Raw genomic sequence first — 14,921 nt, forward strand, 5'->3', positions numbered from 1 at the left:
AAACCACTGGCCGTGTTCGAGAGCATCAAATCCATGCTGCGTTGTGGGTAAACGGTGACTGGCTGACTGATTTATAAATAATAATGAGTAGTTATTTATGATGCAAGGTGATTTGTAAATTAGTCAGTCAGCTGTCAGCAGCCACCTGCACTGTCGGCTGCAATGTCGAACGAGCCCAATACCAAACCAATCAGGTGTTCGACGAAATGATTCTTCAGACGTCATTGATCACGTTGTGCTGATAAAGTGACACTCCTTTGAATTATACCGCTTAGCGACCCCAGTACATGCCTCATAGCTCCCGTCTCAAACTTAACCCCGTTCCTGCTGAAGAAGAGAAGGTCTGTTGGATGGAGAAAGAAGCTCTCGTGAAAGAGGAGGAGGAAGGGGAGGCTGTTACAATACAAAAACAAGTAGAGAGTGAGGCTGTTACCGTGAAAGAAGAAGAGAAAGACGTTTCAGTTAAAGAAGAGGAAGACGCGTTCAGAGTGAAAGAGGATGACGAAGTTTCAGTGAAAGACGAGGAGACTGAGGATGAACGTAAGTACTGTCTTAACAGAAGCACAAACTCTGTGGTTGGAAGTTGAACTGATGTGTGTTGTGCTTGGTGTTAAAGCGGAAATCTGCAATTGCTACATCCATATTTTGACTTTTCAATTATTTATTTATATATATATATATTTTTATAGCCATTGATTCTTGAAGAATATAACACATGCCTCAACACATGCCTCATGAGCTTAGTTCAACTGTTTGCCCCATCGCAACCCCAAATAAGCTTTTTTTACTCCAATGTTTAGAAACAATGTAAATCAACACTGTATAACCTCAACATGGTTAAAACTATAATGTTGATATCATGGATGGTCAGTCCTTTAATACATAGGTCTGTCTATGAATTTGAGAGTAGTTACATTTCTCCAGCCCCATCCATCATCTTATTACCAAAACAGTGGTGGAATTACAGCTTTGTTATTGGTTGAACTGCAGATTGGTTGATTGATTGTTGTGTGGCTTTTTTAAAGGGGCAACCTAGTTTTTAAACAAACAAAATGGCTGCCCGGAGTCCTGAGCTGTGTTAGAATACTCATACTAACTGCACTATTTGGGAAGTAAATTGAGTATATAGTCTGCTTATTGGTCATAGTATGATATAGTTAGTATGCCAAAAGTTCCCGGATGTCGTACTAAATTCGCCAAAATATGATGTACTTTTTTCGCCGAAATATGACGTATACACGCAGTACTTTAGGGCCCATAATGCAATTCTTCAGGAAATGGTTGTGGCTTCAACGTTTTGAGATTTGAAGAAAATGGGGGGAAAATATGCAGCCAAAGTCCAACGAGAGAGCGGATACAAATGAACTGCTTTAAATAATTATGACAAATTTTGAGCAATGCAATAAAGTAATGACTTTTCAAATAAGTTACCTTACACGTTATATGACTATTGTTGTTCACTTGACAATCTTAAGACAATTGTCAAATAATGAACATTCATTACAGAAGTCATTGTTTGTACAACATCATGGCTACACATCACCTTTTACAGTGGATTTCTGCTGTTGTGGGCCTTAAACCATCTGTCTGACTTGTTGTTCACACAGGAGAGAGACGTGACAATCGTGGATCCTCTGGGGAGCCTCAACAACCTCATGATGCAGACGAGGCAGAGAAGAGTCTCTCCAAGTTGAAACACCAGCAGAGAACCACACGGAAGAAATCTCATTGCTGCTCTGACTGTGGGAAAGGTTGCACATCTCCATCAGAACTTAAAATACACCAGAGAACACACACAGGAGAGAAACCTTATAGCTGTGATCAATGTGGGATGAGTTTTACCAAATCAAGCAATCTGATAAGACACCAGAGAACACACACAGGAGAGAAACCTTATAGTTGTAATCATTGTGAGAAGAGTTTTCCTACATCTAGCCAGCTGACTTCACACCAGAGAACACACACAGGAGAGAAGCCTTATATCTGTGATCAATGTGGGAAGAGTGTTCCTACATCTAGCCAGCTGACTTCACACCAGAGAACACACACAGGAGATAAACCTTATAGCTGTGATCAATGTGGGATTAGTTTTACTACATCAAGCCATCTGATTCGACACCAGAGAACACACACAGGAGAGAAACCTTATAGCTGTGATCAATGTGGGATGAGTTTTACTACATCAACCCATCTGATTAGACACCAGAGAACACACACAGGAGAGAAGCCTTATAGTTGTAATCATTGTGAGAAGAGTTTTCCTACATCTACACAATTGACTTCACACCAGAGAACACACACAGGTGAGAAACCGTGTAGTTGTAATCATTGTGAGAAGAGTTTTCCTACATCTAGCCAGCTGACTTCACACCAGAGAACACACACAGGAGAGAAGCCTTATATCTGTGATCAATGTGGGAAGAGTTTTCCTACATCTAGCCAGCTGACTTCACACCAGAGAACACACACAGGAGAGAAACCTCATAGCTGTGATCAATGTGACAAGAGATACTCTGATAAAAGATCTCTGATCAAACATCAGAAAATACATACATGAAGGAGTTGTTTCATGATATCAATGAAATAATGTCACAATGTAGAATGTTTTAACATTGTAGTAGGAGTATTTTAATGAGGTCACAATGTAGAATGTTTTAACATTGTAGTAGGAGTATTTTAATGATGTCACAATGTAGAATGTTTTAACATTGTAGAAGGAGTATTTTAATGATGTTCTACCTTTTCCTTTGCCCTGTTCTATTGATTGCAGCATGATATGGATATTAGCCTCAGGGTAAAATCCAGGCTCTGAATTGAAAGAGTATTATTTAACAAAAAGTGACTAACAAAAAAAGAGCTGTGTTACACTTACTGCATTGGTGACCCACTTTAATCAAGTTGCAGCACTTCAAAATGTAGCTAACTATTTTCTACAAGTTGAAAAAGCTGCTTGTTTATAAAAAATACATGTAATATGATAATTGTTGCAGATGTTTGTGTATATACACACATGAAAGCAGTATAATAAATTGGTCTACAATCAATTTTATTAACAATCTGACATCACTCCAGTATTTCTTGACAACATTCAAATGCTAATTGTCTTTATTCCACTACTGAAGAAGCATGACTCAAATCACCTCATACTTCAAACATTCAGCCTGACAAAAGATACATGTTTTATTATTCCATGCCTCACCCTTAAGTTAATTATTGCCAATACATATTACCTCTTTGGGATATGGGGGCGCTGTTTTCACTTTGTAAAAAATCGTTCCCAAATTAAACTGCCTCGTACTCAATTCTTGCTCGTACAATATGCATATTATTATTACTATTGGATAGAAAACACTAGTTTCTAAAACCGTTTGAATTATATCTGTGAGTAAAACAGAACTCATTTTGCAGCAAACTTCCTGTCAGGAAGTGAAAAATCTGAAATCGAGGCGCTGTTCCATTCATTCCTATTCATTTGCTTGAAATCTATGGATATACATGCACTTCATACGCCTTCCACTAGATGTCAAGAGGCAGTGAGAGGTGGAATGGGGTGTATAGCTTGATCTGAGGTCGAACAAGAGCTCTTGGAATGACGTGACCACTATTTCCTTTGTTCAGCAAGGCGCGGGAAGGAACCCTGGATTGCGTTCTGAAAAGCTTTCGTTATAGACGGCTAATATCTCCGGCTTTGATTTTATTTGATACATGTGATAATATCATCGTAAAGCATGTTTTTTCAATCTAGTTTTATCAGATTATTGAAAGTTTATCAGGAGTTTTGGCTTTTTCCGTTCTCTGCGTTTGGTGATGATGGACAGCTTCGTGCCACTTGGCTAGCTTTAGGTTGCTAATTCGACAGGAGAAAAGGACATTCTAAAACCAAACAACGATTGTTCTGGACAAAAGACCCCTTGTACAAGATTCTGATGGAAGCTCAGCAAAAGTAGGAACCATTTATGATGTTATTTCGTATTTCTGTTGAAAATGTTTAGTAATATTTTCCGCCCTGATTTTGGGCGCTGTCTCACTATAACGTAAGCTGTATGTCATACGAAAGTTATTTTTTTAAATCTAACACATCGGTTGCATTAAGAACTAGTGTATCTTTCATTTGCTGTACAACATGTATTTTTTAGTACAGTTTATGATGAGTTCTTTGATTAGATTAGGTGAAATATATCTGGAAAATTTTGTGCAGTTTGGCTACGTATTCACATTGTAAAACCACGATTTGTACCGCTAAATATGCACATTTTCGAACAAAACATATCTGTATTGTGTAATATGATGTTATAGGACTGTCATCTGATGAAGTTTGTCAAGGTTAGTGAATAAATTTATATATTTTGCTGGTTTTTTCGCTATCGCTACCTTTGCGGTGAATGAATGCGGTTGTGTGTTTGGCTATTGTGGTAAGCTAATATAATGCTATATTGTGTTTTCACTGTAAAAAACTAAAAAAATCTGAAATATTGGCTGGATTCACAAGATGTTTATCTTTCATTTGCTGTACACCATGTATTTTTCATAAATGTTTTATTATGAGTATTTAGGTATTTCACGTTGGTCTCTGTAATTGTTCTAGCTGCTTCGGTGCTATTTGTGATTGTAGCTGCAATGTAAAACTATGATTTATACCTGAAATATGCACATTTTTTGAACAAAACATAGATTTATTGTATAACATGTTATAAGACTGTCATCTGATGAAGTTGTTTCTTGGTTGGTGACTAATTCTATCTCTATTTGGGGGTTTTGTGCAAGCTACCCGTGCTGTGAAAGAAATGTCTGTGCTTTTTTGTATTTGGTGGTGAGCTAACATAAATATACGTGGTGTTTTCGCTGTAAAACATTTAAAAAATCGGACATGTTGGCTGCATTCACAAGATGTTTATCTTTCATTTGCTGTATTGGACTTGTGATTTGTTAATGTGTGAAAGTTAAATATTTCCCAAAAAATATTTTGTGAATTTCTCGCGCTGCCTTTTCAGTGTAATGTGGAACCCAGGGGCTAGAGGTTAATTATCAAACAGATCACTGACCATTTCGAATCCCGCCGTACCTTCTCCGCTGTGCAATCCGGTTTCCGAGCTGGTCACGGGTGCACCTCAGCCACGCTCAAGGTACTAAACGATATCATAACCACCATCGATAAAAGACAGTACTGTGCAGCCGTCTTCATCGACCTGGCCAAGGCTTTCAACTCTGTCAATCACCGTATTCTTATCGGCAGACTCAACAGCCGATAATAACAACCGATCAATCAACAACCGATCGCTGCCCACACCCGCCCGACTAGCATCACTACTCTGGTCGGGTCTGACTTAGAATATGTGGACAACTACAATACATAGGTGTCTGGTTAGACTATAAACTCTCCTTCCAGACTAATATTTAGCATCTCCAATCCAAAATTAAATCTCGAACCGGCTTCCTATTTCGCAACAAAGCCTCCTTCACTCACGCTGCCAAACATACCCTCGTAAAACTGACTATCCTACCGATCCTTAACTTCGGCGATGTTATTTACAAAATAGCCTCCAACACTCTACTCAGCAAACTGGATGCAGGCTATCACAGTGCCATCCGTTTTGTCACTAAAGCCCCATATACCACCCACCACTGCGACCTGTATGCTCTTGTCGGCTGGCCCTCGCTACATATTCGTCGCCAAACCCACTGGCTCCAGGTCATCTATAAGTCTTTGCTAGGCCACCTTCACTCAGCTCACTGGTCACCATAGCAACACCCACCCATAACACGCGCTCCAGGAGGTATATCTCACTGCTACATATTCGTCGCCAAACCCACTGGCTCCAGGTCATCTATAAGTCTTTGCTAGGCCACCTTCACTCAGCTCACTGGTCACCATAGCAACACCCACCCATAACACGCGCTCCAGGAGGTATATCTCACTGGTCATCCCCAAAGCCAACACCTCCTTTGGCCGCCTTTCCTTACAGTTCTCTGCTGCCAATGACTGGAACGAATTGCAAAAATCGCTGAAGTTGGAGACATCACTAACTTTAAAAAGCAACTATCTGAGCAGCTTACCAATCGCTGCATCTGTACACAGCCCATCTGTAAATAGCCCATCCAACTACCTACCTCATATCTATTGTTTTATGAATATTGTTTTTGCTCATTTGCACACCAGTAATTCTACTTGCACATCATCATCTGCACATCTATCACTCCAGTGTTCATTTGCTAAATTGTAATTATTTTGCCACTAAGGCCTATTTATTGCCTTACCTCCGTACTCCATTTGCACACACTGTATATAGATTTTTCTATTGTGTTGTTGACTGTACGTTTGTTTATCCCACGAGTAACTCTGTTGTTTTTTTTGTCGCACTGCTTTGCTTTATCTTGGCCAGGTCGCAGTTGTAAATGAGAACTTGTTCTCAACTGGCCACCTGGTTAAATAAAGGTAAAATAAAAAATATTAACTTTATTGACACCCAAATGGATACTGTCATTAATGCCGTTCTTCAATAATTACACATAATTCTTAATACTTTAGCAAACATTTATATTAAGCAGGACATTCAAACGAGCCTTACAATTATAATCCAAAGTAGTGTGAAATGTACTAATAAGCAACCTGGAAATAGAGGCTAATCCCCTGAGTTTTCCCCCATTCAGAATACATTGTGAAAAACTAAAATATTTGCTCACCATTTTTGCTCCTGGCAGATATACTACATCCATAACTATCGGTTTCCTCATTAGCAGGGAGGTGTTTCTGCAATCAAATTGTGTGTGCATCGCCCTCATGCCGCAATTTTATTAAACACAGAAAGGGGCCTATATTGGAGACCAAAAGTCATTTGGCACAATGCTTAGAGTTTCAACAACATGAATAACTTATTTCTAGTCTACAATCTTAGATGTTACTACTAATGTGAAAACAAGACAATATATGACTATTCTTGCTAATTTTAAGACAAATGTCAAATAATCATTACATTCATTACAGGCGTCAATTATTGTACAACATCATGGCTATGCTGTTGGCATCACTTACAGTGGATTTCTGCTATTGTGGGCCTTTAAACATCTGTCTGACTTTGTTGTTTACACAGGAGAGAGACGGGACTATTGTGGATCCTCTGGGGAGCCTCAACAACATCATGATGCTGACAGGGCAGAGAAGAGTCTCTCCACATCAGAACACCTCAAGAAACACCTGCGGAGATCCACAAGGAAGAGACCTCACTGCTGCTCTGATTGTGGGAAGAGATTCACCTCATCAGCAGGCATTAAAATTCATCAGATAATCCACACAGTAGAGAAACCTTATAGCTGTACTCAATGTGGGAAGAGTTGTACTCAGCTAAGGAGCCTGATATTACACCAGAGAACACACACAGGAAAGAAACCTTATAGCTGTAACCAATGTGGGAAGAGTTTTACTACATCTGGCAGTCTGACTATACACCAGAGAACACACACAGGAGAGAAACCTTTTAGCTGTAACCAATGTGGGAAGAGTTTTACTAAATCTGGCTATCTGACTATACACCAGAGAACACACACAGGAGAGAAACCTTTTAGCTGTAACCAATGTGGGAAGAGTTTTACTAAATCTGGCTATCTGTCTCGACACAAGAGAGCGCACACAGGAAAGAAATCTTATATCTGTGATCAGTGTGACAAGAGATACTTTGATAAAAGATCTCTAATCAAACATCAGACAATACATGAAGGAGTTATTTCGTGATATCAATGAATTAATGTCACAATGTAGAATGTTTTAACATTGTAGTAGGAGTATTTTAAGGAATTTCACAATGTTGAACCCTAAACCTTTGCCCCATTCAATTGATTTCAGCGTGATATGGATATTATACTTGGGAAAAATCCAGGCTCTGAATCATTTGATTTCAACATGATATGGATATTAGCCTCAGGGGAAAAATCCAGCCTCTGAATTGGAAGAGTTATTATTTTAGTGATTTAACAAAAAGTTACTAACACAAAAAGAGTTGTTACACTTACCACGTTGGTGACCCACTTGAATCACAATGTAGCTAGCTGTTTACCACGTTGGTGACCCACTGGAATCACAATGTAGCTAGCTGTTTACCACGTTGGTGACCCGCTGGAATCACAATGTAGCTAGGTGTTTACCACGTTGGTGACCCGCTGGAATCACAATGTAGCTAGCTGTTTACCACATTGGTGACCCGCTGGAATCACAATGTAGCTAGCTGTTTACCACGTTGGTGACCCGCTGGAATCACAATGTAGCTAGCTGTTTACCATATTGGTGACCCACTGGAATCACAATGTAGCTAGCTGTTTACCACGTTGGTGACCCACTGGAATCACAATGTAGCTAGCTGTTTACCACGTTGGTGACCCACTGGAATCACAATGTAGCTAGCTGTTTACCACGTTGGTGACCCACTGGAATCACAATGTAGCTAGCTGTTTACCACATTGGTGACCCGCTGGAATCACAATGTAGCTAGCTGTTTACCACGTTGGTGACCCGCTGGAATCACAATGTAGCTAGCTGTTTACCATATTGGTGACCCACTGGAATCACAATGTAGCTAGCTGTTTACCACGTTGGTGACCCACTGGAATCACAATGTAGCTAGCTGTTTACCACGTTGGTGACCCACTGGAATCACAATGTAGCTAGCTGTTTACCACGTTGGTGACCCACTGGAATCACAATGTAGCTAGCTGTTTACCACGTTGGTGACCCACTGGAATCACAATGTAGCTAGCTGTTTACCACGTTGGTGACCCACTGGAATCACAATGTAGCTAGCTGTTTGCCACGTTGGTGACCCACTGGAATCACAATGTAGCTAGCTGTTTACCACGTTGGTGACCCACTGGAATCACAATGAAACACTCCAAAATGTTTAGGTTTTCAATATATCCCAAACTGTTTCTGCATATTGGTTATTGATTTGGACACATTAAAACTGTGTTTTGATATTGCACTATTCCCATTTAGCAAAATGTCATTCAAAAGACGTTGAATATATGTTCCGTTGTAGTTGAAAGTTGAAAATATGTATTTTCAGGTCGTTTATTCAATGAAAACAAATGTTATAATAATAATATAAATTAATCTATAATCAATTTTATTAACAATCTCACATCACTCCATTATTTCTTGACAACATTCAAGTGCTAATTGTCTTTATTCCACTACTGAAGAAGCATGACTCAAATCACCTCATATATTCAAACATTCAGCCTGACAAAATATACATGTTTTATTATTCCATGCCTCACCATTAAGTTAATTATTGCCAATACATATTAACAAAGGGGTGTACATTTGGTTTTGATATTTCATATTTACAATTATGTAACATTTAGTAATCATAATTATTCATGCAACCAACTTGACATTTTTGGGTACAATTATATTGACATTGTTACCCTGCTTTTACATCCAACAACATGCCTATCTAGTGAACCCTGAAAAGAGAGAGAAGCTCCGCAGTGAGGTGGAAAGTTACTACGGATATCGCAGGAGTTTCCTCTTGAAATCAGACATGTCCGTCGTAAGGACAACTTGGTTGCTGATTATACCAAGGGTGGGCAGTCAAATAGATTTGTGTTTTGCATTTAGCCAGTGAGTTACCATTATCACAATTTATTTTGACATGTTTTTCCCGTGTTGGAGATTAGTTTTATCTTATTCTTTTCTGTATTTAAAAAAAAACTGCACTGTTAGGGGCTCGTAAGTAAGAGTTCCAGTGTTGTATCCGGCGCATGTGACTAATACAATTTGATTTGAGTTTTGTTTGGGCTCGTTCCAAGGGGACGAGAGTTCTAGAAGCTAGTGAGTTTTAGGAAGACGAGAGTTCTAGAAGCTATTGAGTTTTAGGAAGACGAGAGTTCTAGAAGCTAGTGAGTTTTAGGAAGACGAGAGTTCTAGAAGCTAGTGAGTTTTAGGATTCTATAGAAAGAAAAAGTAGAAAAAAATAATACGATTGTATATTATTATTTAGAAATATGTGTTTTTTCTTGTTTTAATTGTTGACAGCCAGTAGACACCATGTTTATATTGTAGAAGGTGAAGCATTGTAGATGATTATGTGAAATGGAAGTTGTGGAGATACTCTGAATGATTGGCTATGAAAAGCCAACTGACATTTACTCCTGAGGTGCAGATCTGTTGCACCTTCGACAACCACTGTGATTATTATTATTTGACCATGCTGGTCATTTATGAACATTTGAACATCTTGGCCATGTTCTGTTATAATCTCCACCCGGCACAGCCAGAAGAGGACTGGCCACCCCTCATAGCCTGGTTCCTCTCTAGGTTTCTTCCTAGGTTCTGGTCTTTCTAGGGAGTTTTTCCTAGCCACCGTGCTTCTACACCTGCATTGCTTGCTGTTTGGGGTTTTAGGCTGGGTTTCTGTACAGTACTCTGTGACATCAGCTGATGTAAGAAGGGCTTTATAAATACATTTGATTGATTGTACAACTGAATGCATTCAACTGAAATGTGTCTTGGGAGCACTGATTGTTGTCACCTCGTTAGTCAGTATGTGTTACACCTGTGCTGGCTTGTCCATCTCGTTAGTGGGAAGGTGTTTCACCTGAGCTGGTCCAGGTTCTATTTAAGAATGTCTGGTCCAGTGCTCCAGTTGTCTTGATAGATGTGGAGAGTCAACACCTTTAGTTGCGCCACCTTTTTGGTTTGCTTCCTGTCTTTAAGTTTATTGTGGGTTTTTCTTTTGTTTTCCTATTCTTGGGCAGATTTAGTGGGTCTTATGGTGGGTGTCTTTTAGGTCCCAGTTGTTGTTACTAGTCAACTTTCATTGGACACCCCATAGTGACTTTCAGAGCCCATCCTAAAAAACAAGCTTATATTTTTGGATTGGATATTTTAATATTTTAATCAAAAATATCAACAGACTCTTGGTCCATCTTAGTATGAAAATCAGTATCACTTTTCCAGCCTGCTGAAGGCCTGGTGGAGTGGTAAACACCACCCCCGGCTCTACCAGGGGCTTGAGGTGGTCTCCCACAGCTCTGCTGGTGGAGTGGTAAACACCACCCCCGGCTCTACCAGGGGCTTGAGGTGGTCTCCCACAGCTCTGCTGGTGGAGTGGTAAACACCACCCCCTGCTCTACCAGGGGCTTGAGGTGGTCTCCCACAGCTCTGCTTATGTCATGTTCTGTGGCCTTGCCGTTCCATTTCTTGACTGCCCCTGCAACACAGAAATAAACACTTTTAGTCATATTATATAAAACATTAAAAGTAATGGACATGTTGGCTGCATTCACAAGATGTTTATCTTTCATTTGCTGTATTGGACTTGTTAATGTGTGAAAGTTAAATATTTCAAAAAAATATTTTTTGGAACAGTTAAAAAGTTTAAGTTGGGTTGATGTTTGGCTCTGAATATGTCTAGAAATAACTTATTATAATAATATAACATACTAATAATGAATAACGAAGACAATGATGGCTTTCTGTGAATATCTTCCATAACGTTACTATAGCTAATTACCGTAAATATTAGAAAGCCGGGTTTGACCGTCGGCGTTGTATGAGCTACAGTACAGTACCGTTATCTAGCTAGCTAACGTTATGTCCTAACTAGGCGGAACTAGGTTTGGATTATTTCCCTCAACTATATTCTTTCCCATATATTGAATATCGTTTCCATAAAGCCAACATGGCTTTACACTCATTAACGTAAGTTTCCAATCTAGAGCAGTTCTCACTTTTGTGATAATGAACTAGCTAACGTTAACTAACTAACTAACTAAGGACGGTGACCCGTCCAGACGAGATGTTACAACGAACTGAATCGTCAATGGAGGTCTTCCTCTTTATATAGCCTGCTACAGCATGCAATACTATTAACTCACAAGGGGGCATAACGTTACATGGACAATACTATCCCATTTTGGAAACGTTACATGTACAATACTATCCCATTTTGGAAACGTTACATGGACAATACTATCCCATTTTGGAAACGTTACATGTACAATACTATCCCATTTTGGAAACGTTACATGGACAATACTATCCCATTTTGGAGACGTTACATGGACAATACTATCCCATTTTGGAGACGTTACATGGACAATACTATCCCATTTTGGAAACGTTACATGGACAATACTATCCCATTTTGGAAACGTTACATGGACAATACTATCCCATTTTGGAAACGTTACATGGACAATACCATCCCATTTTGGAAACGTTACATGTACGCCCCCTTGTGGAGGGAAATTAATATCTTAGATGGTAGCTGTAGATGGGATTCAAATGCATAATGGTATTAATACAGTGTCCAGACTACCTCTTTTGTATAAATGCCCTTCAGAATCCAAACACAGTATTGCCACGCAGCAAAATGTTGTACTGTATTGGCTAGTGCTTTCTCCAATATGCTCTTATATTTTTGCATTCAATTGTATGTCGATGCCATTTATCTTTCAATATTTATTTAATATATATATATTTTAATGCTTGTAAGACTATTCTTTGACACATTTTCTCTTCCTTTGAAATTCTTATAGGACAGAACATGGACACAATGCAATTGGGATCAAGAAGAAGGTACAGATATGTTGTAGGACAGCTGCATTTGAAGTGTACATTTAACCTACATAGCAGTCAATACAAACTGACATCTATTAGCATACAAATGCAAATGATCTTTTCAGATCTTCTCAGAAATGAATCAAGTCCATGGAATGGATATAGGCAAAAAGATAATTCAAGGGCTAGCAGAGGTCGAGAGGCGAGGCAGGGGTGAGGACATTATCCTGCTATTTTGACAGTCCCTGAAGGACAATACAGAAGAGGTATTTGCTCTTATTCCTTCCCTTTCTCTAATGTATTTTGTAATAAAATTAGCAAGTGTAGTAAGGTCATTGCTTTACTTTACTAGGTCTGGAGACCACAGCAGCGATCCTGCTCTTGCCCAACCTCTTCAATGAGGACCCGAGTGGCCTTTATGTCCGTGACAAGGTATGCCTCTGCACAAATCATCTGTTTCTTCATAAACGTAGGTGTGCATGCTGATATAAAACTACAGCTGAACATTTGTTATGTTCTTTGTTAAGTGTATGTGTATTCCTCTTTTCTTACTTTTGTTGACACAGATTTCACCGCTCTTCACTCCTTTACTGCACATCGGTGGAAATCCATTTCACCATGAGAGTGAAATCCCGCTGGCCTTTGATGGGGAGAACATCCACGCCCTCGAGGACGTCCCCATGGGACTTAGGGCTCTGCTACGGCTGTATTTTCTATTTTCCCTTAAATTTCCCAAAAATGTCAGAAAAACACTTATGTTGTTAAGTTACTGTGTTCTGGGGAGAAGAGAAGTTGGGGTGAAGTTACCAGGGCCGGTCATAAAGATGGCAAACTTCCTAACATAACTAAGTGGATATGATATACACACTAAAGCTGAAAATTCTGTATTTAGCATCAAGTCTACAATATTGTTAGTTTACCTAAGATTAATTTTTAATGTATGTTGTTTTTATTGTACATCATTATTTATATATATTTAAATGTCATGAAAAGCACTATACAAAGTAAATTTATTATTTATTATGGTCTGACATGTCTGCAGAAATGTTGCAATTTTGTAATGTGTTTTGTTTGGTAAATTGTTTGTTAAATATGAATTCACATTTGTGGTGCCACTAAATAAACAATTAATTATTTAAGTCAATATTGTTATTAAAATATGTTTTTATAATGGAGGGAGGGTGGACAGGGAGTTAAAAAATGAACCCCAAAAGGTTCTTTGATGAACCCTGATAAGGGGTTCTTCAAAGAACTTTTAGGGGTTCCCACAAAAGGTTCTTCAAATAACTTTTAGGGGTTCCCCCACAGTTTCAATTTGAAGAACCCCTAAAGAATACTCCAGGAACCTTTACTTTTTAGAGTGTATATTGATAAAACTCACCTTGTCCGAGAGACATTTACATAGTTATACAAAGCCAAATTTGTTTTTACTATTTTGGAGCGAAATAGCGGCCACAACAGACAGACCTGATATGGCCCATAATTCGACGTCCTTGGACGTCACATGCTGACTGGGTATGACCAAAGTTATTTTATTTAGCTACACTTTGTAGTACATTTTTACACTATAATAAATGTTTCTGATGCCACATAGCCCGTTTTCAAAGGGAGCCGTTGGTTTTTAGATGCAGTCGCTTTTTAGCTTTTTGTCTGAAAGTATTTTCTCAACTGCGATACCAACTCCAGTCAGCAGATGGCGATGTGCGTCTTTCAGGTGATTCTGCCACTGTGAAGTATAATCTAGTGGACGGGACGCTTCTTCAACATCAACAGCTAGTCAGCCACCTTGGTTCACTAACTTTATGGAAAAAGGTTTATTCAATAAATCTAGCAACTCCTCCCATACTGGAAAAATACAGGAATACACACTCAGAGCCTCCTGACTGGGCCCTGTTTACACCTCCAAGGTGCCCCCCTCACACAGGAATACACACTCAGAGCCTACGAGGCTTTTCTAACTACTACACTTTGCGTGTTTCCCTCACCTCTTTAAAAAAAAAAAAGTTTGAGATTTTGTATCGACTCGGCTCACTGCCTCTCAGATCAAAGGTGGGTCCATCTGCTCCGTTCCCGAAGTGTGGTCTCCCTGAGATCCCAAGTTAGAAGGATCCCTCGTGCACCATTTACCCAGGTCGTCACGAGCGGTCACCAAGTGAAGATTAACATCCCCAAATGTGGTTAATTTCTTTCATATCAACTGAGACAAACTTCTTAAACTAAATCTTTATTCACTTAATAAAGGAGCAGGTCAATACAACGTACACATATAAAGTGAATCAATTGAGTGCTCTACGATAATGATGGCTGGTCGACAAATCACCCCCAGATGATTTGTTGAGAGCCACAAGACAAAAGTACAAAGGTCTTT

At 39.2% G+C, this 14,921-nt stretch overlaps 4 protein-coding genes across 7 annotated transcripts in view; 2 read left to right on the plus strand and 2 right to left on the minus strand.

Annotated features, from left to right (window-relative positions):
* LOC139549612 (zinc finger protein 664-like) overlaps positions 1–9,111 on the plus strand; it is a 438,201-nt gene extending 429,090 nt beyond the window's left edge. The window contains exon 2 of the mRNA XM_071360274.1: positions 7,089–9,111. Coding sequence (XP_071216375.1) covers positions 7,089–7,726 — 638 coding nt within the window. The 3' untranslated portion in view covers positions 7,727–9,111. The remainder of the gene's footprint in view (positions 1–7,088) is intronic.
* The window catches only part of LOC139549671 (uncharacterized), a 520,909-nt gene that overhangs the window by 405,806 nt on the left and 100,182 nt on the right, over positions 1–14,921 (minus strand). The gene's annotated exons all lie outside the window — the stretch shown is intronic.
* LOC139548336 (zinc finger protein ZFP2-like) overlaps positions 1–14,921 on the minus strand; it is a 110,356-nt gene that overhangs the window by 60,026 nt on the left and 35,409 nt on the right. The gene's annotated exons all lie outside the window — the stretch shown is intronic.
* On the plus strand, positions 175–3,293 carry LOC139549134 (zinc finger protein 180-like). Its single transcript, XM_071359286.1, has 2 exons — positions 175–540; positions 1,608–3,293. The coding sequence occupies exons 1-2, from the start codon at positions 288–290 to the stop codon at positions 2,555–2,557; spliced, it is 1,203 nt and encodes a 400-aa protein (XP_071215387.1). The 5' UTR covers positions 175–287; the 3' UTR covers positions 2,558–3,293.

The sequence above is a fragment of the Salvelinus alpinus genome, chromosome 2, assembly GCF_045679555.1.
Source record: "Salvelinus alpinus chromosome 2, SLU_Salpinus.1, whole genome shotgun sequence".
NCBI classification, from domain to species: Eukaryota; Metazoa; Chordata; class Actinopteri; order Salmoniformes; family Salmonidae; genus Salvelinus; species Salvelinus alpinus.